Source organism: Anguilla rostrata, chromosome 11 (assembly GCF_018555375.3).
Source record: "Anguilla rostrata isolate EN2019 chromosome 11, ASM1855537v3, whole genome shotgun sequence".
NCBI classification, from domain to species: domain Eukaryota; kingdom Metazoa; phylum Chordata; class Actinopteri; order Anguilliformes; family Anguillidae; genus Anguilla; species Anguilla rostrata.
Genome location: NC_057943.1, coordinates 40,229,958 through 40,257,526, shown reverse-complemented (window position 1 = coordinate 40,257,526; position 27,569 = coordinate 40,229,958). Strand labels below are relative to the sequence as shown.

Sequence of the window (27,569 nt, the reverse complement as noted above, 5' to 3'; positions counted from 1 at the left end):
CATATAGGGAAAATTTACATTTCGGAAATGTAATGTAGTTCATTTAAATTTAAATTTAGAAAGTGAATGCATATGTTTCATTGATACAACGTATCAAACCGAACTTTGCACTGTAAAACTGTTTGATTCTGTTTTTTATAACTCTTTCAGCTGCACAGTCAAGTCCTGCTGTTCGTCTGACTGGTAATCCTCCATGGCCAGATGTGTTCCCAGGGGAGACAATTACTCTCAGCTGTCAGGGTATTAAATCTGAGGGATGGACATTAGTGTGGACCAGACACAAAAAGGGGGCTCCAACACAACTTACAGCCTCCAGTAGTAACGGCTCTGTGTCTGTGTTGGTCCTAAGTGCTGTGGAAGAGAGACAGAGCGGAAAGTATCAGTGTGAAGCTGTAAAAGGAAATGAGCGAGCTTTCAGTAACATCCATACCATAACAGTCTCTGGTGAGTAGTGTAATTGAAAATGACTCCCCTCAAATAGTGGTTATTTTTTTGCTTCAAAAATTATATTAAGTAAAGCGTTATGACAACATCTCTTCAATGATCTCAATTTCAGCTGATCGTCCTCAGGCTGTCATATTCACAGATCCCCCAGCCTCAGTGATGTTCACAGGAGAAGCTGTTAGCTTAGCTTGTGACATCAGGAAACGGTCTGGCTGGAGATTTTCATGGAGCAGAAACACCCAGGGAAGATTAGAGAGCCTCTATGCCCGCAGTACTGAAAGCCAACAAAAGCACATCCTGCACTCTGTAAGAGAGTCAGACAGTGGAGAGTACCTGTGTCAGGGTGAACGAGGACAAAACCCTGTGATCCAGTCATTCCCTGGATCACTTGTGTTAAATGTGTTTGGTGAGTTTGGGAGGTTTTCTTTAGTCTTTTCCCATATGATCTGGAATGTGATGAAGACCATTGGTATTTATGAATGCTAAGAAATGACACTGAGCACATGCTTTACCTTTATCAGGGAGAAAGCCAAAGCCTGTTATTACCCAGAATCCCCACAGTGGAGAGCTGTACACAGGAGAGAGAGTCACCCTGAGCTGTGGGATTGGGGGAGATCCTGCTGGCTGGGAGTATCTCTGGTACAAAGACCCACTGAGACACACTGTGCCCAACACTGACAACAGCCGGACTGATGGGTCCAGTTTCACCATCAGCTCTGCTGCTCTGGCCCACAGTGGAGAGTACCGCTGTAGAGCTGCAAGAGGAACAAAACCTGATCGTACAGTCTGGATGGACAGAGGTCTTCCCCAATGAAACAGTGACTCTGAGGTGTGTAATTCAGGGCAGCTCTGCAGAGTGGAAGTATAAATGGTACAGAGATGGACGGGAGCTTCCTGTAGACAAGGCTAACTCGAGCAGTGTAAATGGAGACATATACACAATCCTCTCTGCTGATCAGTCACATGCTGGACTGTACACCTGCAGAGGAGAACTTACAAGGAGAGCATCTGTGCACTCTCTGATTGGCAGCTCTGCTACGTTGACTGTACGAGGTAAAAATGATTTATTTTGCATGTCCACAGTAAACTGATACATTTCAACTGCAAACTCTTTGCCACTATTTACAATTTTGTGTGTGCCAGGCTTGCACTGCCTTACATTAACCGAGTAAATACTGTTCCCTTTACTGAGATTTTGAATAAAACCATTTGGCAGTTATTGGTGCCATAATTGAGTTAAGAGGAGTGAGAGAGAGCTGCCAATCAGCTGCCTCTCATTCATAATGGGAATATAATGAGCAGGGATAAATATGCAAATTAATGCACTTAAGACACTGAAATATTACATTACATTACAGGCATTTGGCAGACGCTCTTATCCAGAGCGACGTACAACAAAGTGTGATAATATGCAGATTAATTCATGATGTCATATAACTACTGTCTGTGATAAATCTGAAGCCCAGTCGTTATTTTTTATGAGAACGTGCTGGACCCACAGAATCACAGCCTTACTCCTCACTGCAGGGCTGTGTGGTGCCAGTTGATAGGATGAATAAATTGCTGCTTATTATCGTTGTTACCCGGTAACACAATTTAGAGCCTGTTATTAGAGTTATTAGGCCTGAAACAAAATGAGAGAGTAATTTTATAAAAATAATTAAAACAACCTTAAACAGTATTAGGCATACAATTCCTAGATAATTGTTCCGTTCATGAGTTGACTCGCAAGCTCCTATTGGTTATAAAGCCTGCCCGATTACTCACTTTGATGTCTACCAGCAACTTGGTTCTGATATATTACAACTGGAGTACAGCACACTACATACATCTATTAAGAAGGCAACAAATTCCATCAGCTGTCCACCAATGTGAAGAGGAATTCCCTTTTTTTGCTATCATATGCCACGATAGGGAGAGAGACCATTCACTCCAACTACAGTAACTTTCTGCCATTAATCATGCAATGTAAGGCCTAGTGGATTATAGATTCAATGACCTATATCTGTTTTCCCATGTAACACGTTGAGTTGGATGATAAGCAATGTATGATCTTGCAGCTTTGCCTCAGGCAGTAGTGACCCTGGATGAAGGATGGATGGGGGTCTTCATCACTAAAGGCACTCTAGCAATGAGGTGTGAGCTTCAGGGCTTTACTTCTGCTGACTGGAACTACACATGGTACAGCGACGGAACACAGATCTCACTAAACCACACTGGAGAGAGGCACACAGTGGGATTCTGGGATAGCTCCTCTGATGGTGAATATAGATGTAGTGGGAACAGGACAGACAGACCGTACTACTCCCTCATCAGTGAAGGCTTCATGCCAAGCAATATCAGTAAGTTCAATTTATAATTGAGGCCACAGACAAGTGAAGGGTTAAATCCATTGTAACCTTGTGTAGATCCTCACTTTTTATTTTCTAATATTAGTTGACTTCTTCATTTAAGATATAAAATATAAAGGAGAAATGTAAATGCAATGTTTTAAACTTTGTATTATTTGTGTTCATTCCCATGCTCAATCCAAATGACTATACGTATATTTACAATCAAGGCATACATAAAAAAAGGGAAAATATACACAGTGCCCTCCAAAATTAGTCATGCCCTTGCTTGATAAAGATGAACAAAGAAAGCATGCTCAAAATTAGATAATTTTATCAAGACAGTAAGAGATGTGTGTCACAATATTCACACCCATTCTCAATACTCAGCACCCCCTCTGTATTGAGTTGTCTTACATAGCGTTTCATGAGATTGGGGACCACATGGGAAGGGTCACTGACTATTGAATTTTTCCAGGTCTTTCTGGACTTTTGGTCTGAGCTTGAAGCCGGTCCTCCTGCCAAACTCTGATTGGAACCGGGTGTTTTTCTCTGGGCAATTCTATTATTATAAAATTGTATAATTCTTCCATTTATTGAGCACACAGTATAGCGCATTATCTGCATTGTTTATGCAGCATTTCTCATCTTCATCAGGGGTGTGTGAACAAATTTGGATGGCACTGTATGTAAATGCACAAATTTGAAATATTCAATATGACAAATGCAGCAAAGCAAATTATTCTAAATAATTTCTCCTAACAAAAATAAATTGCACAATTTTGTAATATTTGCCATGAAATTGGAATCGTTTAAATGATTTCAAAACTTTTGAAAGATTATATTTTTATCTCACAAAGCCTTCCTCTTTTACCTCCACTGCAGGGCTGTACTTTATTGTGGCTCTTACTGGTTCTGTCATAATTTTCATAACCCTGGTCGTACTGGCAGTCCAATGCTCTAAGAAATGCAGGACATCAGGTGTGTAGTAGCACTCATTGAACATGTCCATACATTACGCTATTATTTATACATTACACTTAGATTAAAGCTTTCTAATAATAGTATCAACATTGCAAATAAATTATAAAAGCACATGAATTCAGAAGTATAACATCACCCATTAAACAGACAAGTGCTCGTGGAATTAAATTTAATTGTTATAGTTTCTTGACCATTATATTATTGTATTCAGTTCATTCCTCTATTTATGTATTTATTGATCCAGGTGAGTAGTATGGAACACAGAGAGTGCCACAATGATAAATAAATTAATCAACAAATAAATAAATGTGGAAAATAAAAATAAATAAAACAATCTAAAAATAAATAGTCTAAAAGTACATAAATATATCTGGAAAATAATATAGTAATGTAAATTTATGTGCAAAAATGTGTAAAAAATGTAAGTATATTTTTCTTTAATTTCGAGTAATTTTCAGATTTTCACATTTATTTATTCATTTATTTTCATATATATTTCCCTATTTGTTTCTGCTTTTTTTGATGAGCACAATCTGTCAATCAACTTGCCTTGGTTCGCCCACCAAGTGTGAAGTTCCGCCCTTCCATGGGATCAGAACAACAGACAACATTTCTCATTGTGAGCAAGTACTTTAATGGAGAAGTCAGTTTCTCAAACATTGAAAGAAATGTTGGACATAGATGAATACATGTATTCCAAAAAAAAAAGAAAATGAGTAGAGAAATATGTATGAAAATAAAATAATAAATAAACATGAAAATAAACTTATCCATCCACTATCTAACATATCTAACCGCTAATTCCTGGTTTGCGTAATGGGGAGTGCTGGAGCCTATCCCAGCATGCATTGGACGAGAAGCAGGAATTCACCCTGGACTGGTCGCTAGTCCATCAGAGGGCACACACACCACTCGTACACTCACACACTCATAGTGAAAATGAATTAGAAAATTAATTTAAAAAATAATTAAAGAAAAATTGCACATACATTTATATTTCTTCATTAATTTCCTGATTTATTGATGTATTTTTATATTATTTATTTCCAATTATTCTACGTTGACAATTCTCTGTGTTATTGCATGTTTGCCATTGTTTATGTTTGTGAAAAGGCCGAATTAAAAGTCAGCCGGATGGAGGCGAGTTTTACTCCAGGGTAAATGCAGACTACATCAGCGCAGGTGAGGACCGGTCTTTCTGAGTTCTCGTCCGGTCACACTGTGTGCCACGTGTGAGTTGAATCTTCACCTTTCTCTGCTCTCTTCTCCAGATGGATTACCAGCCAATGCTGTGTATGAGGAAATAGACCCTGCCACAGAAACAGAAGGTCAGGACAGAAACCGGTGACCGACAAGTACTAAACTAAAAAGCCACGATACTTTCACAAACTGTCAGACGTTGCGTCCATTTAAACATCACATGCTCTGTGGAGCTCAAACTCAGTAGGTTCTTCCTTTAATCCCTTTGCTTTATTGACAACAGGTTCTGAAGTAGTTGGGAAGCACAGTTTCTATTCAGCCGTTCAGTTAAAACCATTAAACTAAGGTAAGTTTATAATTAACTCTAAGTGATTTTTCATCATCACTCTCCGTGAGTGACTTGTTTAAAGTGTTTTTTTTTCTGTTGCAGGTGTGTTGTCAATATTGTATAAGTTAAAGTGCAACAATTATTGATATTATGTTGTGATCACGCATTCAAAAAAATGATTTGCATAATCCTTGCATTGCAGGTCCTACTGCATAATTGGACACAGGGATCCATATTCACTCAGTCTTACCTCCATATGTGAGGGAATATATTCTCACTATAGGTATATGCCACTATATCCTACTATATTTTTTCATATCATATGTATTTTAAGGTCACTATGTTGCACATTAAATAATGATATGCAGTTGAACCACTATTTTCTCTCTTTTTATAGTTCATAGTATCCTGTAAATATGACTCCAGAACTCAATAGTGTTGGAACACCTGTGTTGTGAAAATTGTTTTGAAGTTGATGACTTATGAAATGCTAAAAAGTCTACATCTGCACTTATATTTCATTGTCCAGTTTAATTCAGATACTGTAAAAATGAGTTAATACATGAATTAATCTCCCGATAATCGATTCATTAGACCGTGTTACTGCGTTAGAAGTTCTCAAGTCCTGGGTAAATCTGTGTGAAAACAGAATGGTCACTCCCAGGCCTGGATTAATGCACAGGGTCACCCAGGCAGTAGTAAAGGTTGTCCTAGTCCCGAGGCCCATGTCATCTTAATTCGGCCCTGGATGCACCCTGTTGATCAACAGGACCTGGGTTGAGAACCCCTAATTTAAGGTAATCAAACCTTTTGTAATTCTGTAATTTTGTCAATGTTTAAGAGTTGGCATTTGCTAACTAGTATTCTTTTCATGTATTTAGAGATACGGTTAAATGAAATAGCATTGGGACAGTGGCACACTTTTTGTCATTTTGTCTCTGTACTCCAGCACAATAAAAATATGTAAATATGATGATAAAGTGCAGATTGTGTTTATTTGAAGGCATTTACATCCATATTGGGTGATTAGGAACCGAAAGGTCACAGGTTTGATTCCCAGGTAGGACACTGCTGTTACAGGGTACTTGCTCTTCAGTATAACCTGCATTCCTTCAGTACATATTCAGCTGTATAAATGGATGCAATGTAAAAAAAAATGCAATGTCAAAAGTTGTCTGGATAAGAGGGTCTGCTAAATGCCTGTAAAGCAACATTCCACAAGTTTAGATTCGTAATCAAACAATTCACATGGTTAAAGTGCTTATTCTCAGCTTTGATTTAACCGTGTAGATCACACAGCACTTTTTATACATTACCCCCCTCGTCCTGATGTTTTCTCATCTTTAATCTCATCACCTGATTCGTCATTTCGTTTGGTTGCTATCCCACCTTTACGTTTCCATTTATATTCATGTGTGCATCAGGGCAATGATTGGGTGACGGCCTGCCTGTTGCCGTAATTCCCTGATTATAACTTGTAATAATTCCATCTAATCACCATAAGACAAGAACTGCAGGCCCTTTGTGTACCTTTGAGATGGGCCTTTGGATGAAGGCGAGGCCCTTTTTGAGGAGTTGGGGCCCTTTGGATGAAGGCGAGGCCTTTTTGAGGGAGTTGGGGCCCTTGGATGAAGGCGAGGCCCTTTTTGAGGGAGTTGGGGCCCTTTGGATGAAGGCAAGGCCCTTTTTGAGGGAGTTGGGGCCCTTTGGATGAAGGCGAGGCCCTTTTTGAGGGAGTTGGGGCCCTTTGGATGAAGGCGAGGCCCTTTTTGAGGGAGTTGGGGCCCTACTTGCAGGGTGTACACTGCGTATAAGACAGACTGGTCTCATTATAAAAGCCTGCATCCTTCTAGTCTGGAATATGTGGTTATTCATGTGGGATCTGCATTTGGACATTCTTACCCTACCATTTAATTTGCCCTTCCCCATCTGGAGGATGTAGCATCAATTATGAACATATGAAAAATCATAACGTGTTTCACACAGGAGCACCCCTATTGAGCTTGTTCTCACACACATCAGTAGTCGCACCGTATGAAAGGGGAAGAGAAAAGACATGGAAACCAGAGTAAAATGACCTCAGGGACGACGGAGTCATAGCCAAACATGCTGCTGGCTCCGCTGCTGGTCCACTTATCACCACGCTTATCTGCACTTTCCCAAACGCGTGAGGTTTGTGGCGCAAACACGACTGGCAATTCCAAACTGGGCGAAGAAAGCCTGAAAAAAAAAAACAGAAATAATTTCAGACCCAATAAACATGGTGAAGTGAGAGAACAGCAACAAACTGCTCTGATTTATCAATGGAGTGCTGGGTAACAGTGAGAATCTGCTCACCCAGCAGCCTTCCAGGACCAGGGTAGAGGGACAACTTTAGAGCTGGACAGAAGAGTGGGGAATTACTGCAACACCAGCCACCAGCCAAATGCCGGTGCGGTTCATCTGTGGCTGGTAAGTCGGTCCACTCTACCAGCCACTTTGGCAGGGAACCAACCCATCACTCGGAGGTCCTGCCCTATTCTAAACTGGTATGAAGGGGAAACTTGCTGGGGGATTTTGCAGTGGGTCAGCCACTGAGGACGGCGGACGAAGAAGTTAGTTTCCTGCCCCGGTGGATGTTTCGCATTTAGGTCTCATGTCCACAGTTCAGCACAAAGGGACGGGCAGTATTTCAATTACAGATTTCAAATGCTTTTGAACATTATGCAATTTGTATTCTTTATGTGACGGGAAAATCTGTGCACTGAGACAGAGGGAGGAGAATGAGACTGTGGACCGATGGTAAATCCGCACACTTCCAAATGTCCCTACACAAACTTCTACATTTAAAACACATCCTTCATTTCACACAAAAATGCTACAGTACACTGTAACTGAAATAATGCACCATTAAATTCAGAAAGTGAACTGTCCCTTCAATATCCAGCAGTTTAGAATTCTGGTTCCTGGTGCACCCTAGTGGTAAAAATGAGCAACTACACAGATATGCTCTGTTCAACTGTACAGCAGGCATTCTCTATAAATTATTTTTAAAATATTATTAAAATATTGGTTGGTGGTGACCAAATAAGGAATACACCAGACAAGTCAAAATTTGATTTCCAAAACAATTTGGCACTGCATTACAACTGGAAACTTTGACAACCTTGTTCAAGGAGAGACTGAGGTACAGACACAAAACCTTTTCCTTTAATAAAACTTATTGACATTGCAGAACAAACTTTATAAAATAATATGACATAGTTGTTCCTTATGAAGAATGGGGATACACCTCAGGTGCATTACTTACCTTAGTTGTATAGTAAGTTTGCATTAGGTTGCTAGTTGGATTATTGCTACATTTGAACATAATAACATAACATAACTTGAACATAAGAAAGTAGAGATAAGTAGCCAACTAGTGTAAAATAACATGACGCCATGGGTTGGTTTTTTTCCTGTCCTCCCCAATTTTTTGAGTCACCAGCCACCACTGATGTATTCTTCATTTATTGGCTGGACCGCAACAGGGGGGCCAGCCCTACAAATGCGAATGTCTGTGACTGAGTGAGTGACTGAGTGAGTGATGAAGTTACACCATTGTTCGGCCAGATCACGTGTGTTAGGTCTGTATGTATATGGAAGCATTGCATGACCTATCATATCATGATCAGTAAGAGTCAAGGCATAATATATAAAATCATAATAATGTCACTTTAGTCAGTCTTAACCATACATGTATTCTTTCATTTATTTCACAACTTCTGCATATTCACATGAAATATAGATTTCTTTATTTAACCAGGAAAAACCCTTTGAGATCGAAATCTCTTTTGCAAGGGGGACCTGACATAAAACACAAAGTTATGAAGTTACACAAGACAATAGATAAACATCAAATCAGTTACAAACATCAAATGGAGAAAGAGACAGCAGTACAACAGTAAACAAAAAGATTACTTACAAATTGGAAATCACAGAAATGTGTCATGAGGCTTCATTCTCGCATTAGACATCAGATAACTGCATTGCCTACTCTGTGGTAATTGCAACTGCCTCTATTATAAGGTATTGGGCGAAAAGTAGACGCTTGTGATGGAGAATTTTGAAAAAAAAAAATGAACAAAAAAAAACCCATGTCCTCTGTCACTCTGCACACGTTTTCCGCTTGGTTGCTTTATGCGACAGTGCCCGACCACACAGCCTTTAATCGTTTCAGCGCAGCCTTTGAGATCTGCTGCTGGTGTATCTCACTGATAGTGCCAGCTTAAAAATAGATTAGCACGTTACCAGAGCAACCACTCCGGAAAGAGAGCTGTGAGAACAATCCCTAACACCGTTTGTAGTCTGTAAAAACAGTGCTAAGTGTTTAACATCACATTTGTGTCAATTATTGTTGAACAGTCTATAGTCACCTTGAACTACATATAAAAATATATTACATTACACTGTTTGACTGTCTCACACACACACACAAGCACATGCACACACACACACACCCATTCTCGTGCACAATGACTGAATGCGACACGTTCACGTACAACAACAATGCTGCGTATGATATCGCAAAAACTAAATCTAAGCTAAAGAAACGACTACAATATAACAAGATAAAAATATATTCGAAGCGCTATTTGTTTCGGCTGTTAATTTGTTTATTCATAGAATGTTACAGTGAATACGTCTTTTTGTAGGCCAACTCGGACGTTTCTTCCGCCATGGGTTCCCTCGGCAGATTGCCAATGCATTTTTCCAATAGGGGTTTAGTTTTCTTCCGAAAATAAGACCTATGGTTAATCTATGGCTAAAACAGTTTCACGTTTTGTTTTACGAGTTCTATGGGTTCGCCGCTCACTCACGCTTAGCGTTCGACGCTCAGCGTGCATGCGAGCTAGTAAAACCAGAGTGGTTATTGCAAAAATGTGACCGCTCTTGTAGTTTCAATATAGAAACTTAGCCTACTTTTCAAAAGCACATGACAGCTTAGACATCCACGGTTGACAAACAATCGTGAAGCTCATTTAGGCTTACGTTCACCACAAACCTTACTTTCGGCAGAAAACTAAATCCCCACGGGAAAAATGCATTGGAAATCTGATGAGAACCCAATGCCAACTTACTTCCGGGTTTTAGGACTACAAACTGTAACACTATTGCAAAAACAATCTAAAATAAAGAAACCACTACGATACAGCATGATAAAAATATATTTGAATCATAGCGTAGTTTGTTAGTTTATATTTAGTCATGGTTTGTTTCGGCTGTTAATTAGTTTATTTATAGAGTGTTTCAGTGAAGACGTCTTTTTGTACACCAACTCGGACGTTTCTTCTGCCATCGGTTCCCTCGGCAAATTTCCTATGCATTTATCCCAGACGGATTACGTTTATTTAGTGCACTTGTTATCAGTGGACTTTCTGTGAGTTCTGATCAAGCATACCTTGCTCGTTGATGTATACACACACACACACACACATATATATATATATGCCAAATTACAGATGATGGTGAACGTAGGCTACTTTTCAAAATATGCTAAAAAAATTATAGCTGTATCATATCCTATTTTCTGTGAGGTAAAAATGTGACGTGACACATTTGGCTTTTGAGGGACCAGGAAATAGGGGACATTCGTTTCAGGGAGTAAAGGTTTTGGGGGGAAAAAATCATTGTGGAAGCACGCGAGTGGTGACACGATGTCCGGTTAGGCTAGGCTTTGCAGTTGCTATTATGTATAACTCCACAATTTTTTAAAAACGTAGTATTAACCTTTAGGCTACTTGAGAGAACAATAAATGTAACTATTACATAGCCTACAATCAAAAATGATTTCTCAAATGTGAAAAGTGTCTTGTGATGTGTTCGTGTGGTGTATGCTGTTATTCCGTTGAGTAAACTAGTAATAAAAATCTTTTTTTTTAAACAGTAAACTAAATAGGAAAAAAAAGAATAAAAATGTAGAAAAAAGTATAAGCAAGAGCGAGAGATTGCTGCGTAACTAAAAGTAATACAAGGCATACTTTGTAGCGTAACGAATTACGGCTAAGCAAAATACTTGTATTATTTTTGAGTCGGCTAACATAACATAATACTATTATGTGCCGGACAAATAGAACATTTTATCTCTCCCTGGAGAGATATCAACTTTCAAACATTCACACGTAGCACAAGTGAACCATTCTCAAGTGGGACATTCACATGTCAATCTAAGGGTAAGGGTAAGACCACTGATCTGTATGGGACATTCAACGCTCACCCCTCCCCCACCCGAGAACACAGAAAACTTCAGATGCTTTAGCGAAGCATGGCACAGCATGGTTATGCTGACCGTAATTTTTCACTTACTTAGAAACGAAAGCACATATTCATGCATGCACGTATAAAGATGAGACGGCATCTTGAGCAATGTGCTATCGACCAAACTTGCAATGTCAAATCACATGATGGCAAAGGCAGCTAAGCTTACAAACTCCGCGGCATATAGGCGACCAGCAGCTCTTTAGTTTGTTGGTCAGTTGGTCCACAAAAGTGTCCTCCTGTGGATGCATGCGCGGTCGCAGCTATTGCGGATTTGGGCTTGTTATTACTGATGTTTTATGTTTACTATTAACATTTAGCCTACTAATGTTTTATATTGATTTTCTTGTTTATTGATTTGATATCAATAAATACCTTTGCTTATCCATAGATTGAATGGAAATTTTTAAATATTGTTTTCACAGTTGAAAATGTAGGTTTTGAAAATATAAGTTAGGTCGATTGAGGTGAAGTCTCCAATCGTCATCACTGGTGTCGTGAAGAGGAAGAAAATCACACCTCTCTGCGAAGCTGAACATTCACACCTACTGAGTTTGACTCGGGGCCATAGAGAAAAAACTATCAGCTCTGGTTTCGCTAAAGGCAGCTAAAGAATTCAGTATTCTGGTGCTGGGGGAGGGGTGAGGGGCGATTCAATAGATGAGCGTGAACGATCGTGCGTGAATAGCTGGTAGTTTTTTTGAAGCTATTATCATGAGTAGGCCTTTTAGGCCTACTGAGTAGTAAAAAGATACATGCCCAAAACAAAGATACAAGTGTCACATTTTTACTTGTTTTTTAAGTTTTACTTATTTCTAGTCAGGTTCGGACCTTGTTTCATATTCAAAAATTAGAGCCTTGCACGTTAGGAACTGTGTTAGAAGACTGCTCACGCTGTCTGCGTAGATGCAACAGCACATGCATAAACTATCGGGATGCGTTGCGTGGGAATATAGGCGTCTCTGTGCTTTACCATGTCCACGCAACCATTGATAGGGTTTATGGAGTTTATGAAACTAATTGCCCACATAATTACTATTCCACTTTCAGCAATACATTTACAGTTACCAATCGGGAGAAACAGGTCGCTACCACTAATGTTACTAATGATCGGCACATGTAATGAACAATTTTCTTACACTATCATAGGATTGTCAGCCCAAGCAAGAATCACGTCAAATAACCAGGAATAAATGTATCATTATTTATATTATTTTAAAATATTTTAAATATTGCGTGTGTGCGCTGAAGCGATAATCAGTTTTGAAATCCCACTTGGTTGCTAAGGTCTTATGTACAGTGCGGTATTATTCAGTGTTACGAATGAGTGTTTTTTGTAATTACGATGAATAAGAGACTTCTTTGGATTTCCAGAGACTTCTTCTGGATCCCCAGTCGAATAGTCACAGCTAGCTAGGCTATGACCTGCTTGCCTGTATAGCCTACATGTTTTCTGGTCACCGGAAAAAACTCGTTTGAACAACAGGATTCTTGCATGTATATATTTGCCATGGTCTTATGTACATTGTGGTATTATTCAGTGTTACGAATGGGTGTTTTTTGTAATTAGCCTACGATGAATAAGAGACTTTGGATTTCGAATCCCCAGTCGAATAGTCACAGCCAGCGATGACCTGCTTGCTATGAGTGTAGCCTAGCCTACATGTTTTCTGGTCACCGGAAAAAAACTCGTTTGAACGACAATATTTTTTACATGTATTTTTATAAAACAGAAAAATTCGCACGGGTGATGATGCGTTTCCCTCCAACGACAGTGATCAGTGATCACATGCGGAGGGAAGCGGCTAATTTTAAAAATCGTATTACAGTTATATTCTGGCAAATTGGCGATTTATATGTTGTTAGCCTATTTGATTATTAGCATTTATGATATTATGCATGAAGAATAAACTGTCAAATTTGTTTTTTGAAAAACAGGTTTGACCTCCCTACAATCTGTTTATTGTTAGCTTTTCATGACTCATTCTCTTCATACAGACATACTGTTTATTCTAAATACATTTATATTGCAACAATGTGTTGACTAGAATGCCGAGCCGTAACTAAAACATAACTTTGATACTCTGACAGTCTAAAATCTCGCAAATATTTCATTAGGACAATGGGCTGGCAACCTTTGTCAGCTCGTGTCTAATAAGCGCCATCTAGCGAACAATGCGAATATTTCCAGTTTGAAGGCTAATGTGCCATTTGACCCTGGCCGCGTGAAAAGTTATTTGAATGCCAGGAAATGGTCCGGCGCTCCTGGTGTTAAGAGCAGAGCAATCAAGATGGCTCCTGAAAATAATTGGGGCAGCAGAGTAGTACAATGGGTAAGAAGCTGGTCTTGTAACCTAAAGGTCCCTGGATCGATTACCTGACAGGACACTGTTACGTCCCAAAAGCCAACTGAAGTTCCAATAACCAGGGACTACAACATAACAAACTAAACAAGGAGTCAAAATCTATATACAAAAATAGAAGATTTATTACAAACAATGAGACAACAAAACAGAACACAGTACCATATGTAGGCTGAACAGGATGGTTCAGGCAGAAAACAGACCAGATCCAGGCTTCTCCAATCTAAAAGAAACCACAGTTGACTTTCTGGCCTAACCATCTAAAAATGTCTTAAACAAGAAAACTGCCTGACCACCTGCAACCTATAACAGAAAAGTACCAACACAGAAAACTAAACAGTAGTGGCAAATTGTAACACACAAAAGAAAGGGAGTAAAAAGCCTGCTTTGAGGATGTGCTCATGTGTTCTATTTAAAAATAATGAAGGTAATGCAAAAATAAAATAAAACAAAGGTAAAGGGTAACGGGTAAGGAACTGGTCTTCCAACCTGAATGTCACAGGTTTGATTCTTGGGTAGGACACTGCCGTTGTGCCCTTGAGCAAAGTACTTAACCTCCATTGCTTCAGTGTATATCCAGCTGTATAATTGGATGTAAATGCTACTGTATACAGAAAAGCTGTGTACGTTGCTCTGGATAATAGCATCTGCTAAATGCCTGTAATATTATATGTAGGTTTTTTTTATTATTGCCTTTGAAATTTTGTCAATGTAGCGTCTTTCTATTTGGAAGCACACATATCACCTTGCCTGTAGGGTGCAATACGGTTTTACTGGTATCTGTTTAAGATGAGTCTCTACTCTAGTTATATATATATATAAGCTCCATAATGATCTATAACAAAGACATTTTTTTCTTAACTTGTCTCTGTACTCCACAATTTAACAATTTAACAATTCACGTGTGGTTAAAGTACAGATTCTCAGCTTTTATTGCTATTACTATGTATACTTTTATACATTTTGGTTTCACCATCTAAAAATGATATCCCTTCTTATAAATAATAAAGCTTGGGACAAACGGCATCTAATTAGTCAGGTGTGTTCAATTGCTTCCAGAAGTGCAGGTATAAGAGAACTTTCAGTATCTACAGTGAGCACCATAATTCATTGGTCAGTGACATAGCTTTTGTTATTTTGGTTCTGTACTCTAGCACTTTGAGTTTGAAAGGATACAATGACAATGAAGTTGAAGTGCAGACTGTCAGCTTTAATTTGAGGGTATTTTCATCCATTCACCTTTTGTACATGGTCCCCCCATTTTAAGGTACTACAAGTATTTGTTGAATTGGCTTCACAGATGTGTTTCGTTAGGCAGGTGTATTCATTTGTGTCGTTAGTGAATGCAGAAGAGAGCTGTTGATGTCTAGTCTTGATTCTAGACTTTGCAATTGCCTTTGGAGATTGTTGTTGGGATGTGACAACATGAGGAAGACAGCAGTGTCGATGCAAATTAAGCTGGCCGTCATAAGGCTCAGAAATGAAAATCAACCAATCAGGAACATTGCAAAAACCCTCTGCGTGCCCAAGTCAACAGTTTGGTTCATCATTAACAAGAAAAAAACGACTGGTGAACTCAATTATGTCAAAAGACCACTGTAGTGGATGACCGGAGAATACTATGGGGCGACATAGCTCAGGAGGTAAGACCGATTGTCTGGCAGTCGGAGGGTTGCCGGTTCAAACCCCGCCCTGGGCATGTCGAAGTGTCCTTGAGCAAGACACCTAACCCCTACCTCCTAACTGCTCTGGCGAATGAGAGGCATCAATTGTAAAGCGCTTTGGATAAAAGCGCTATATAAATGCAGTCCATTTACTATCTATGGTGAAGAAAACCCCCCTGACAACAGCCCAACAGATCAAAACACTCTCCAGGATGCAGGTGTAGATGTGTCAAAGCCTATTATACATAGAAGACTACACCAGCAGGACTACAGAGGGTACACTACCAGATGCAAACCACCGATAAGCCTGAAGAACAGAAAGGCGAGATTACAGTTTGCTAAAAAGCACCTAAAAGAGCCCCAAGACTTCTGGAACAAAGTCTTGTTGACAGATGAGACAAAGATTAACATTTACCAGAGTGATGGAAAGAGGAAAGTGTGGAGAAAAAAGGAAATGCCCATGATCCAAAGCATACCACCTCATCCGTGAAACATGGTGGAGGGGGTGTTATGGCTTGGGCCTGTATGGCTGCCAGTGGAACGGGCTCACTTGTCTTCATCGATGATGTGACTGCAGACAGAAGTAGAACAATGAATTCTGATGTCTACAGAAACATTTTATCTGCTCAGATAAAACCAAATGCCTCCAAACTCATTGGACGGCACTTCACTTTTCACATGCAGCATAGGTCCTGTAACCTGTGGCTTTGGATAAAAGTGTCTGCTAAATAAATGTAATGTAAAAAGCTTCTCTGTTAGTTTGAATATAAGCAGCAGGGCACTGGGTAACAATAGCAGTGCTGTGAGATAACAGATAATCATGGCTGCCTCTCAAAAACGCATTACTGTCAAAACAGCAACGATTAAAAAGCAGCTATAACCAACACTTGGTCTTAGAACTTGTACATTGTACCATTTACAGAAAGGTGAAATCAATAACTAAAATTTAAAGATGAAAGTTTCAGGTGTGGAGGATAATTCATCTCAGAATTAAATCTGAAATAGAAAAAGGATTTTTTTTTGTGGTCTTAGGAATTAAAATTTCTCTTTCACACTGCTTAGAATAAAAAGGGAGCAGCTTGGTTCTTAATTTTCCAAAAAATCAAGACACCCACAATATTGATTGATTTGACACATGGCCACTATGGAACTCTTTGCATTCTTAAAATGTCTTGCTGCAGCCAACCATTGGTCAGCCTCAGTACCAATCACATACACACATCACTACATGTTCTCATACTCAACCAATCACATACACACATCACTACATGTTCTCATACTCAACATATCACATACAGACCTCACAAATAGAGCACCTTTTTAAACCTACAGTCAGACCTCTCCAGTGCTGCTCATTGCCCATGCTGCTTTTGCATGCTCCACTTGCTGCTTCTCACAGAAATGCTGGCCACCCTCCATCACCCAGCTTACACCTGTTGATTGGATCTGCTTCTAGGTACTTGGGGGGCGGGGGCGGGGGTTGACATTCCTCCTGTTAGTGGGGGAGGTGTATCGTGCTCCCTGTCTAATAGGTTAGTGCACGCTGGTACATGCACAGAAGTACCTAAAGCAGATGCATTCAGCGCCAAACCAAAAATAATTACATTTCATATTCATTAAAATATGTAATATAAATGTGTGACTTATCCTGATTGAAATCTAATTAACTGCAAAATGATTAATATTGTGGTTGTGCATTCACCCAATCCACTAATTCCATAGAAAAACTCAATAAAACAACCAGCAGAGATGTATTATACACGCTGCACTGTTGTGTTTACAAGCACCAAGCACACACAACAGTAGATCACAGAGTATACCTGTTCTAACTCAACAACGCAAACCTAACAAACACAGCATCGTACAAAGTAAAGGTTTTACACCCTAAGCACAATATTGTGAAGAACTGATTTAAAGTCATTGCACCCATTTTAAATGAATTTCTGCATTTTTCTAAGGAGCCCGAAGAGACCACAACTACATGCAGGCACTGCATTTCTTTCAGCTGTGTCACTGCTGTGCCTGTTGCATTTCCTCTTTGCAAAGGGTTGTGGAAACTGAGGTGAACAAAAACGTCCTCGTGGTTTCTAGTGTGGCATTTACACAGTATTAGTAATCAGGATGAAGCCGGACACCATGTTCTTTCTGCTTTGTAAGTAGAAGAATTTTAATAAACAATTTCAAGCAATAATTATCTGGTAACATATGAATTATTATTACAATGCGTAATACGTATAGTATGTGAGACATTACAAAAACAGTTATGTTGTGGAAAATCTGAATAAATGTATAATTCCTGTTATGGGCAGAAGTCTTGCTGAGTATTATTGTGACTGCTAATCTGTAAATTTGACTGCACAATACTTTGAAAGTGGCATAGTTCTTCACAATTAACTTTATGAAAACATGCAACACATACTTTCAAACGTGTGTCTGAACAATCACACTTCATTCATCGCTGAACTGGTGTGAGCTTATAAAGTTAGCACACCGCATGAAAGATAGAGTGAGTGAAAATAACTTACTGTCAAGAACATTTAGCTACTGAAAAACTGGACAACATTATACAGCATTGCAAAAAAAAAAAAAAGGATTGGAGTTTTCAATGTGAAAATAGACTCTCAGAAAAAAGTGTTCAAAAAGGCTCTTCTGTGTCTCCATGGAGGGACCCTGACTAGTTCAAGGGTTCTTTGTCAGGCAAAATGGTTCAATCTGGGGGCTTTCACATTTCTCACACCAACCATAGAGGGTTCCATGAGAACTAAAATGGTTACCCTATGAAGACAAGCCAAAGAACCGTTTTTACTGAGAGTGTAATAAAATAATTTTATACTAACATTCATTCACACTGGATCAGACATTGCAATTTACTTTTCTTTCTCCCTGTTTCAGGTGCCACAGCATTGGTGGTTTTTGGTGAACACATAGGTATAGATATTAAGTTCCTAAGATCTATATTTTGACAGGGACATAATAACCATGCATTTGATTTGTGGAACATGCACAGCAATTATAAACCAGAATTCATAAAGATCATGACAACTTTCCAAAACCCATTCTTTCTGACAGACTCAAAGTTTGTTGTTGCAATATTAATAATGCAAAAATATGAGGAAATATTTAGGTTACATTTAGGAAAAATGTGCATTCAGAAAATGTAACATAGTTCATTTTAATTTTAATTTAGAAGTAGAAACCATACGGTATGTGCATTGATACTATGTATTAAACTAAACTCTGCATTGTAAAACTGTTCGATTCTGTCTTTTATAACTGTTTCAGCTGCACAGTCAAGTCCTGCTGTTCGTCTGACTGCTAATCCTCCATGGCCAGATGTGTTCCCAGGAGAGACAATTACTCTCACTTGTCAGGTTATTGAATCTGAGGGATGGACATTTGCGTGGATCAAACACAGACAGGGGGGTCTAACACAAATTTTAGCCTCCAGTAGTAACGGCTCTGTGTCCGTTTTGGTCCTGAGTGATGTGAAAGAGAGACAGAGTGGAATGTATCAGTGTGAAGCTGTAAAAGGAAATAAGCAAGCTTTCAGTAACATCCATACAATAACAGTCTCTGGTGAGTAGTGTAAATTAAAATGACTCCCCTCAAATAGTGGTTCTTTTTGTGCTTCAACAAATGATAAGAAATAAAACGTTTGAACAACATCTCTTCAATGATCTCCATTTCAGCTGATCGTCCTCAGGCTGTCATAGTCACAGATCCCCCAGCCTCAGTGATGTTCACAGGAGAAACTGTTAGCTTAGCTTGTGACATCAGGAAAGGGTCTGGCTGGAGATATTCATGGAGCAGAAACACCCAGGGAAGATTAGAGGGCCTCTATGCCCGCAGTACTGAAAGCCAACAAAAGCACATCCTGCACTCTGTAAGAGAGTCAGACAGTGGAGAGTACCTGTGTCAGGTTGAACGAGGACAAAACCCAGTTATCCAGTCTTTCCCAGGAACACTTGTGTTGAATGTGTCTGGTGAGTTTTGGAGGTTTTCTTCAGTCTTTACAGAATATGATCTTCTATGTGATGAAGACTGTTAATGTTTATGAATGCTAAGAAACGACACTGAGCACATGCTTTACCTTTATCAGGGGAAAAGCCAATGCCTGTTATTACACAGAATGCCCCCAGTGGAGAAATTTACACAGGAGAGAGAGTCACCCTGAGCTGTGGCTTTGGGGGAGATCCTGCTGGCTGGAAGTATCTCTGGTACAAAGACACACAGAGACACACTGTGCCCAACACTGACAGCAGCAGGACTGATGGGTCTAGTTTCACCATCAGCTCTGCTGCTCTGGCCCACAGTGGAGAGTACCGCTGTATAGCTGCAAGAGGAAGAGAACCTTTTTACTCAGACTACAGTGATCCTCTGACTTTAGAAATATCTGGTGAGAATTATTACAATAGTTTATTACACTAGTCGAATATGGCTTTGATTTATTTATTAATTATTTACTAAAATTATGAGGAGCGTTTCACGATACTTTCAGTTTATAATTAAAAATAGTATTGATTTACAGTATTACCTCAAGCACATCTGACCGTGCAGTCTGGATGGACAGACGTCTTCCCCACTGAAACAGTGACTCTGAGGTGTGTAATTCAGGGCAACTCTACAGAGTGGATGTATAAATGGTACAGAGATGGAAGGGAGCTTCCTGTAGACAAGACTGACTCTAGCAGTGTAAATGGAGACACATACACAATCCTCTCTGCTGATCAGTCACATGCTGGACTGTACACCTGCAGAGGAGAACTTACAAGGACAGCATCTGTACACTCTCTGATTGGCAGCTCTGCTAATTTGAGTGTTCGAGGTAATTATGATATATTTTCAAAACCATTGAAAGAGCGGAATGCATATTTGAAAGCAGGTATCTTGTGAAGCCTTCCATTTACAGCAATAAACTGTCTTTTAAACTTTCAGCTCTCCCACAAGCTCAGCTGACCGTGCAGTCTGGATGGGCAGACGTCTTCCCCACTGAAACAGTGACTCTGAGGTGTGTAATTCAGAGCAACTCTACAGAGTGGATGTATAAATGGTACAGAGATGGACGGGAGCTTCCTGTAGACAAGGCTGACTCCAACAGTGTAAATGGAGACACATACACAATCCTCTCTGCTGATCAGTCACATGCTGGACTGTACACCTGCCGAGGAGAACTTACAGGGAGAGCATCTGTACACTCTCTAATTGGCAGCTCTGCTACATTGACTGTACGAGGTAAATATGCTTTATTTTCTCTCAACAATTTGTATGTCATGTGTTCTTTATTTCTAGACAAAACTGAGAAAGAAAAAAACAATGTTGCAATATTATTTGGACCAAGAAATATGCTTTTGTATAATATTATGATCTGATGTGTCTTGTTCTGAATTACTGTGAGTTGCCATTTTGGAGTACAGGTGTCAGAATACCATTATCCAGTCTTTCCATGGACAATTTATGTTAAATGTGTCTGATGGGTTTGTGACAATTGCTTCATTATTTAATCATATGATTAGGGACACCAGTTTGTCTACTCATTTTCTCACATTGTACTTCAGTCCTCCGCCACCTAGAGGTCACTATAACCTCTTTGTTAAGCCCCCTCAGACATCTTAGTTGATAATTTAATTGTCACTAATTAAGCACAAATGATGGTTGACTGAAGTGTTTACATGCAACACACATGTTAAATTAAATTTGATTATTTACTAAAATAGACGTTTCAGTATTTCTATATGTTGTACAGGGGCATGATAGGTATTGTTAGAAGCCACAGTAAAAATGAGAGCAGTTACAATGTTTGACTTAGAGGAAAAAGTTAAATAAAAAATATATGCTCATGATCCAACTATGGGACTAATCCTAGTCTTCAGTCAAGACTTTAAGTAGAATCTGGTGTCATAGAGTTGGGCAAAAACAAAAACCTGAACCCTTACCGTCCATTTTCGGATTAGATTGGACACCCCTACTTCATATGGATGCGTTTTGCTTTTTACGTAAGCGATACTCAATCCTGGTCCTGGACAGCCACAGAGTGTGCTGGTTTTTGTTTTTTTGTTTAAGATCAGCGACCAATTGAGACCAAAGTAAGCAGGTAACCTGAGTTAACTGTTTAATCTACTGCTTTAAATGATCAATTGCTATACTAGTCAAGTGCTGAATAACAATGTACGCCAGCAAACCCTGTGGCTCTCCAGGTCCAGAAGGGTGGACCACTGGCTCAAAGCTATACTTTTCTTAGCACTTTAAAATAAATCCATGTTCACCTTCCTGCCTGACTGTCACAATATTAGATCAACTCATACATTACCTAATTAATTAGATCAACTAAAGTTTTATAAATGGCTGAATTAGAAATTCAGTTGTCTGAACAGTTACTTGACTATGCTGTTGAGTGCATATGGGGACCCCTGGAGGATAAGCAGTGAATTACACGTTTAAATCCCTGCAGGTCACATGGTGGAGACATACTGGTGGCCCTACATATGGTCTTTTATGTGATGGAGAATGTATATATTAATGCTAAATGACACTGAGCACATACCTTACCTTCATCAGGGGGAAATCCAAAACCTGTTATTACCCAGAATCCCCCCAGTAGAGCGATGTACACAGGAGAGAGAGTCACCCTGAGCTGTGGGTTTGGGGGAGATCCTGCTGGCTGGGAGTATCTCTGGTACAAAGGCACACTGAGACACACTGACAGCAGCAGGACTGATGGGTCCAGTTTCACAATCAGCTCTGCTGCTCTGGCCCACAGTGGAGAGTACCGCTGTAGAGCTGCAAGAGGAGGAAAACCTTTTTACTCAGACTACAGTGATCCTCTGACTTTAGAAATATCTGGTGAGAATGATTAAAATAGTAGAATATGGATTTGATTCATGTGCTTTAATAATTTAATAAAAACATGAGTGTTTCATGATATTTTCAGTTTATAATTAAAATTGTATTGATTACAGTATTACCTCAAACATATCTGATCGTACAGTCTGGATGGACAGAGGTCTTCCCCAATGAAACAGTGACTCTGAGGTGTGTAATTCAGGGCAGCTCTGCAGAGTGGAAGTATAAATGGTACAGAGATGGACGGGAGTTTCCTGTAGGCAAGGCTAACTCGAGCAGTGTAAATGGAGACACATACACAATCCTCTCTGCTGATCAGTCACATGCTGGACTGTACACCTGCAGAGGAGAACTTACAAGGAGAGCATCTGTACACTCTCTGATTGGCAGCTCTGCTACATTGACTGTACGAGGTAAATATGATTTATTTTGCATGTCCACAGTCCACATTTCAACTGCAAACTCTTTGCCACTATGTACAATTTTGTGTGTGTCTGGCTTGCACTGCCTTACATTAACCAAGTAAATACTGTTCCCTTTACTGAGATTTTGAAAAAAAACATTTGGCAGTTATTGGTGCCATAATTGAGTTAAGAGGAGTGAGAGAGAGCTGCCAATCAGCTGCCTCTCATGCACAATGGGAATATAATGAGCAGGGATAAATATGCAAATTAATGCACTTAAGACACTGAAATATGCAGATTAATTCATGATGTCATATAACTACTTTCTGTGATAAATCTGAAGCCCAGTCGTTATTTTTTATGAGAACGTGCTGGACTCACAGAATCACAGCCTTACCCCTCACTGCAGGGCTGTGGGGCCAGTTGATAGGATGAATAAATTGCTGCTATTACTTTTACCCGTAACACAATTTAGAGCACGATTGTGTGTCAGGCCTGTTGAGTTATTAGTCCTGAACAAAATGGGTGAGTAATTTTATAAAAAATAATAAAAAACAACCTAATACATATTAGGCATAAATTCCATGGTAATTGTTCCACTCATGAGTTCACTCGCAAGCTCCTATTGGTTATAAAGCCTGCCTGATTACTCACTTTGATGTCAAATACCAACTTGTTCTGACGTATTATAAACTGGAGTACAGCACACTACATAACCTATTAAGAAGGCAATGAATTTCATCAGCTGTCCACCAATGTGAAGAGGAATTCCTATTTTGCTATCATGTGCACGGATAGGAGAGAGACCATTCACTCCAACTACAGTAACTTTCTGCTATTAAGCATGCAATGTAAGGCCTAGTGGATTATAGATTCCATGTCTGTATCTTTTTCCCGTATAACACGTTGAGTTGGATGATAAGCAATGTATGATCTTGCAGCTTTGCTCAGGAGGTAGTGACCTGGATGAAGGATGGATGGGGTCTTCATCACTAAAGGCACTCTAGCAATGAGGTGTGAGCTCAGGGCTTACTTCTGCTGACTGGAACTACCTGGTACAGAGACGGAACACAGATCTCATGTAAACCAAACACTGGAGAGAGGCACACAGTGGGAATTCTGGGATAGCTGCTGATGGTGAATATAGATGTAGTGGGAACAGAACAGACAGACCGTACTACTCCCTCATCAGTGAAGGCTTCATGACAAGCAATATCAGTAAGTTCAATTTATAATTGAGACCACAGACAAGTGAAGGGTTAAATCCATTTAAATATCCATTGTACCCTTGTGCTTTATAGATCCTCACATATTATTTTCTAATATTACTTGACTTCTTGATTTAAGATATAAAATATAAAGCAGAAATGTAAATGAAATGTGTTAAACTGTGTATTATTTGTGTTCATTCCCATACTGAATCTGAATGACTATACATATATATTATAATAAATATATATATATTATATATATCTACAATCAAGTCATCATGAAAATGGAAAATATACACATGCCCCAATATTAATCCCTTCATAAAATGAACAAAGAAGGCATGCCAACATGTAATTATCCACTGTGAGATGTGTGTCACAATATTCACACCCATTCTCAATACCAGCACCAGCTCTACCTGAGTTGTCTCATAGCTCATGATTGGGACACATAAGGTCTGACTGAGTTTTCAGTCCTTCAGACTTGGTCTGAGCTTGTAGGAGTCCATCCAAACCTGATTGGAACTGGTGTTTTTCTCTGCAATTGCTATTTAAAATTGTGTAATCTCCATTGCACAGTATAGCTCATTATCTGTAGTTTTTGCAGGGATTCTCAAATTTATCAGGGTGTGTGAACAAATTTGGGGTGAACACTGTATGTAAAAAGCAAAATGAAATATTTGCAATGTTTATCAATATGACAAATGCAGCAAAGCAAATTATTCTAAATGATTTCCTAACATAAATAAATTGCACAATTTTGTAATATTTGCCATGGAATTGGAATCGTTTAAATGATTTCAAAACTTTTGAAATATTATATTTTATCTCACATAACCTTGCTCTTCTACCTCCACTGCAGGGGTGTACTTTATTGTGGCTCTTACTGGTTCTGTCATCATTTTCATAACCCTGGTGGTGCTGGCAGTTCAACGCTCTAAGAAATGCAGGACATCAGGTGTGTAGTAGCACTCATTGAACACGTCCATACATTACGCTATTATTTACACATTACACTTTAAAAGTTGTCTAATAATATCAGCATTGCAAGTAAATGATGAAAGCATGAGAATTCAGAAGTATAAAATCACCCATTGAAGTGCTCATGGAATTAAATTTAATTGTTATAGTTTCTTGACCATTATATTATTGTATTCAGTTCATTCCTCTATTTATGTATTCATTGATCCAGGTGAGTAGTATGGAACACAGAGAGTGCCACAATGATAAATAAATTAATCAACAAATAAATAAATAAATGTGGAAAATAAAAATAAATAAAACAATCTAAAAATAAATAGTCTAAAAGTACATAAATAAATCTATTAAATAATATAGTAATGTAAATGTATGTGCAAAGACGTGTAAAAAAATGTAATTATATTTGTCTTTAATTTCGAGTAATTTTCAGATTTTCACATTTATTTATTCTTTTGTTTTCATATATATTTCTCTATTTATTTCTGCTTTTCTTGATGAGCACAATCTGTCAATCAACTTGCCTTGGTTGGCCCATCAAGTGTGAAGTTCCGCCCTTCCATGCAATCAGAACAACAGACAACATTTCTCAATGTGAGCAAGTACTTTAATAGAGAAGTCAGTTTCTCAAACATTGAAAGAAATTCTGGACATAGATGAATACATGTATTCCAAGAAAAAAGAAAATGAATAGAGAAATATGTATGGAAATAAAATAATAAATAAACATGAAAATAAACTCATCCATCCACTATCTAACATATCTAACCGCTAATTCCTGGCTTGCGTCATGGGGAGTGCTGGATCCTATCCCAGCATGCATTGGACGAGAAGCAGGAATACACCCTGGACTGGTCGCTAGTCCATCAGAGGGCACACACACCACTCGTACACTCAGACACTCATAGTGAAAATGAATTTGAAAATGAATTTTTTAAAATGAATTTCCTGATTTATTGATGTATTTTTATATTATTTATTTCCAATTATTCTATGTTGACAATTCTCTGTGTTATTGCATGTTTGCCATTGTTTATGTTTGTGAAAAGGCCGAATTAAAAATCAGCCGGATGGGGGCGAGTTTTACTCCAGGGTAAATGCAGACTACATCAGCGCAGGTGAGGACCGGTCTTTCTGAGTTCTCGTCCGCTCACACTGTGTGCCACGTGTGAGTTGAATCTTCACCTTTCTCTGCTCTCTTCTCCAGATCATGGATTACCAGCCAATGCTGTATATGAGGAAATAGACCCTGCCACAGAAACAGAAGGTCAGGACAGAAACCTGTGATCGACAAGTACTTTGGCACTAAACTAAAAAGCCACGATACTTTCACAAACTGTCAGACGTTGCGTCCATTTAAACATCACATGCTCTGTGGAGCTCAAACTCAGTAGGTTCTTCCTTTAACCCCTCTGCTTTATTGACAACAGGTTCTGAAGCAGTTGGGAAGCACAGTTTCTATTCAGCCGTTCAGTTAAAACCATTAAACCAAGGTAAGTTTATAATTAACTCTAAGTGATTTTTCATCATCACTCTCCGTGATCACTCTCCGTGAGTGACTTGTTTAAAGTGTTTTTTTTTTGTTGCAGGTGTGTTGTTAAAATCGTATAAGTTTAAGTGCAACAGTTATTGATAATATGTTGTGATCACGCATTCAAAAAAATGATGTGCATAATCCTTGCATTGCAGGTCCTACTGCATAATTGGACACAGGGATCCATATTCACTCAGTCTTACCTTCATATGTGAGGGAATATATTCTCGCTATAGGTACATGCCACTATATCCTACTATATGTTTTCATATCATATGTATTTTAAGGTCAATATGTTGCACATTAAATAATGATAGTTGAACCACCCTATTCATTTCCTGCTCTGATTTTATAGTTTCCACAGTAATCCTGTAAAATCTCCAATACTCATAGGTCCTGTGTTGTGGAAAATTGTTGTTGAAGTTGATGAAACTTGATGAAAATGCATTAAATAATTTAATAAGCTTCTTATCCAGGAGTTCTCAACCCAGGTCCTGTGGGGCTATACTGAATCCCCCTTTTCATTGCTACCCAGTGCTTAATTGATCAGTTAAAGTAGTTGACTACACAGTTAATCCAACTCATGTGGTTACTTGAATCTAAATTGGCTCCTGAAAACAGACAATGGCACAGCCAGGCCTGGATTAATGCACAGGGTCATCCAGGCAGTAGTACAGGTTGTCCTAGTCCCGAGGCCCATTCATCTTAATTCGGCCCTGGATGCACCCTGTTGATCAACAGGACCTGGGTTGAGAACCCCTAATTTAAAGTAATCAAACCTTTCGTATTTCTGTAATTTTGTCAATGTTTAAGAGTTGGCATTTGCTAACTAGTATTCTTTTCATGTATTTAGAGATATGGTTAAATGAAATAGCATTGGGACAGTGGCACACTTTTTGTCATTTTGTCTCTGTACTCCAGCACAATAAAAATATGTAAATATGATGATAAAGTGCAGATTGTGTTTATTTGAAGGCATTTACATCCATATTGGGTGATTAGGGTAGGAATTA

The 27,569-nt window shown here is 38.9% G+C and overlaps 3 protein-coding genes across 5 annotated transcripts; all 3 read left to right on the top strand.

The window, feature by feature from the left end:
* Nucleotides 1-252: 252 nt before the first annotated feature.
* LOC135235093 (carcinoembryonic antigen-related cell adhesion molecule 1-like) lies at nt 253-1,258 on the top strand. Its single transcript, XM_064300288.1, has 3 exons — nt 253-444; nt 557-850; nt 966-1,258. The coding sequence occupies exons 2-3, from the start codon at nt 604-606 to the stop codon at nt 1,256-1,258; spliced, it is 540 nt and encodes a 179-aa protein (XP_064156358.1). The 5' UTR covers nt 253-444; nt 557-603.
* A 1,102-nt stretch (nt 1,259-2,360) lies between these two features.
* Nucleotides 2,361-27,501, top strand: LOC135234939 (uncharacterized). Of its 3 annotated transcripts, none has more exons than XM_064300075.1 (6): nt 2,361-2,786; nt 3,660-3,755; nt 26,072-26,140; nt 26,230-26,289; nt 26,453-26,515; nt 26,712-27,501. In XM_064300075.1, exons 1-6 carry the CDS (start codon nt 2,489-2,491, stop codon nt 26,723-26,725), a joined length of 600 nt encoding a protein of 199 aa, XP_064156145.1. In that variant the 5' UTR covers nt 2,361-2,488; the 3' UTR covers nt 26,726-27,501. The 3 variants fall into 3 exon arrangements, with proteins under 3 accessions (XP_064156145.1, XP_064156146.1, XP_064156147.1); XM_064300076.1 differs by lacking the exons at nt 26,072-26,140; nt 26,230-26,289; nt 26,453-26,515; nt 26,712-27,501 and adding exons at nt 4,872-4,940; nt 5,030-5,086; nt 5,242-5,304; nt 5,489-5,657; XM_064300077.1 differs by lacking the exons at nt 2,361-2,786; nt 3,660-3,755 and adding exons at nt 23,971-24,051; nt 24,907-25,002.
* On the top strand, nt 17,553-21,159 carry LOC135235031 (Fc receptor-like protein 3). Its single transcript, XM_064300228.1, has 5 exons — nt 17,553-17,741; nt 19,279-19,572; nt 19,689-19,985; nt 20,525-20,688; nt 21,145-21,159. Exons 1-5 carry the CDS (start codon nt 17,711-17,713, stop codon nt 21,157-21,159), a joined length of 801 nt encoding a protein of 266 aa, XP_064156298.1. The 5' UTR covers nt 17,553-17,710.
* Nucleotides 27,502-27,569: the final 68 nt, after the last annotated feature.

What these genes read in the sequence shown, in the direction of transcription:
- LOC135235093 (XM_064300288.1), top strand. Translation starts at nt 604, where the DNA reads ATGTTCACAGGAGAAGCTGTTAGCTTAGCTTGTGACATCAGGAAACGG. An exon ending in ACTTGTGTTAAATGTGTTTG is followed by an intron (nt 851 to 965) that starts GTGAGTTTGGGA and finishes TACCTTTATCAG; the next exon opens with GGAGAAAGCCAAAGCCTGTT.
- LOC135234939 (XM_064300075.1), top strand. Translation starts at nt 2,489, where the DNA reads ATGTATGATCTTGCAGCTTTGCCTCAGGCAGTAGTGACCCTGGATGAA. An exon ending in CTTCATGCCAAGCAATATCA is followed by an intron (nt 2,787 to 3,659) that starts GTAAGTTCAATT and finishes CCTCCACTGCAG; the next exon opens with GGCTGTACTTTATTGTGGCT. An exon ending in TAAGAAATGCAGGACATCAG is followed by an intron (nt 3,756 to 26,071) that starts GTGTGTAGTAGC and finishes GTTTGTGAAAAG; the next exon opens with GCCGAATTAAAAATCAGCCG.
- LOC135235031 (XM_064300228.1), top strand. Translation starts at nt 17,711, where the DNA reads ATGAAGCCGGACACCATGTTCTTTCTGCTTT. An exon ending in CACCATGTTCTTTCTGCTTT is followed by an intron (nt 17,742 to 19,278) that starts GTAAGTAGAAGA and finishes TCTCCATTTCAG; the next exon opens with CTGATCGTCCTCAGGCTGTC. An exon ending in ACTTGTGTTGAATGTGTCTG is followed by an intron (nt 19,573 to 19,688) that starts GTGAGTTTTGGA and finishes TACCTTTATCAG; the next exon opens with GGGAAAAGCCAATGCCTGTT.